Consider the following 1,182-nt stretch of genomic DNA (forward strand, 5'->3'; position numbering starts at 1 on the left):
TCCTACAGAACACACTGTTTACCTTTCCAATTTCTGAAGCCCAGGAAATGGAAATCTGGTTTGGCACTGCTGATGACAGCCTAACTAGAGATGTGATATTCAAGGGGCGTCCAGGTCGCTTCTGTTCAATTCCATTTTTTGGTGGTGGAGCATATCCCTGTGGGAAGAAAGGACAATTAACAAGTTACCAAGTCTTCCCACTGTACCCTGAAACCTGCTGACACAGGCTCGTTAGTTTTAAACAGATCTATTAAAGCAGGTAAACCTACAGGTTCTCTATCCTGGAGACCAAATACAACCCTGAGAAATATCAGTCTTTCAGTCAGCCACAGAAAAGCTTTTTTGTTTTAAAGTGGTTTTAGAAAAGTGTTGAAAAGGTGGAAGAGAACATCATTTGAGTACAGGTGAAGGTCACTGGAAGAGTGAAAGTTCTATGTTGATGCTTCATCCTTTCTCCCTCCACCCCACTGGAAAAGAGTGGAACATTGCAAGGACATAGCCTTAGCAACAAACACAGCAAGTCATGAAGAGTTAACTCATTGTTTCACACACACAAAAGACTTCATTGGTTCCATTTAAGAAACAAATTCTTGTTCCAAGAGCTCCACATCTCCTTAGTTTATGCTTTGCCTCACATGAACTACACCTGGTTCCATTAGCAACAGGTGTCACCTGTCCTCTGCCAAGGCCCCTGAGGAAAGGCTGTACATGCAATATCTGCTGTATTTGAGATCACATAATGGTGTGGGTTGGAAGGGCCCTTAGAGATCATCTTATTCCATCTCCCTCACCATGCAATAAGACTGCAGCTTATTCCTTTCACCGTGCATCTGTCATGATGAAAACAACACAGTCTGCAACAAGAACTCTGAGAATCTCTGTTCCAAGCTCACAGACAGCCTGCAGTCACTCATCTCAAACTCAACCTGCATCTAAAGGATACCAGTAAGATATTGCAGCTATGGGTCTTGCACAGAACTGACTGCCAGATTTCATTTAGCTCGAGACAGTGCTGTTTTATACAAAAAACTTTCCCAGAAAGGATATGCTGGAAAAACACCCACGCGTATGTATTTTTTTACCCAGAGAAACACATGCATCACAGCCTAGTGCTTGGGAAAGGAGTTACTTTGAAAGACAAGTCTAGAAAAAAAATAAAAACAATAATAATTTAAATATATC

The 1,182-nt window shown here is 41.6% G+C and overlaps 1 protein-coding gene across 1 annotated transcript in view; it reads right to left on the reverse strand.

Moving 5' to 3' along the window:
- Positions 1 to 157, reverse strand: part of PIAS2 (protein inhibitor of activated STAT, 2) — a gene marked incomplete at its 5' end in the record, with an annotated part of 11,416 nt that extends 11,259 nt beyond the window's left edge. Inside the window, one exon of the mRNA XM_009083095.1 lies at positions 23 to 157. Coding sequence (XP_009081343.1) covers positions 23 to 157 — 135 coding nt within the window. The remainder of the gene's footprint in view (positions 1 to 22) is intronic.
- Between the last annotated feature and the right edge of the window lie 1,025 nt (positions 158 to 1,182).

Source organism: Acanthisitta chloris, unplaced genomic scaffold (genome assembly GCF_000695815.1).
Source record: "Acanthisitta chloris isolate BGI_N310 unplaced genomic scaffold, ASM69581v1 scaffold26119, whole genome shotgun sequence".
In the NCBI taxonomy this organism is placed as follows: domain Eukaryota; kingdom Metazoa; phylum Chordata; class Aves; order Passeriformes; family Acanthisittidae; genus Acanthisitta; species Acanthisitta chloris.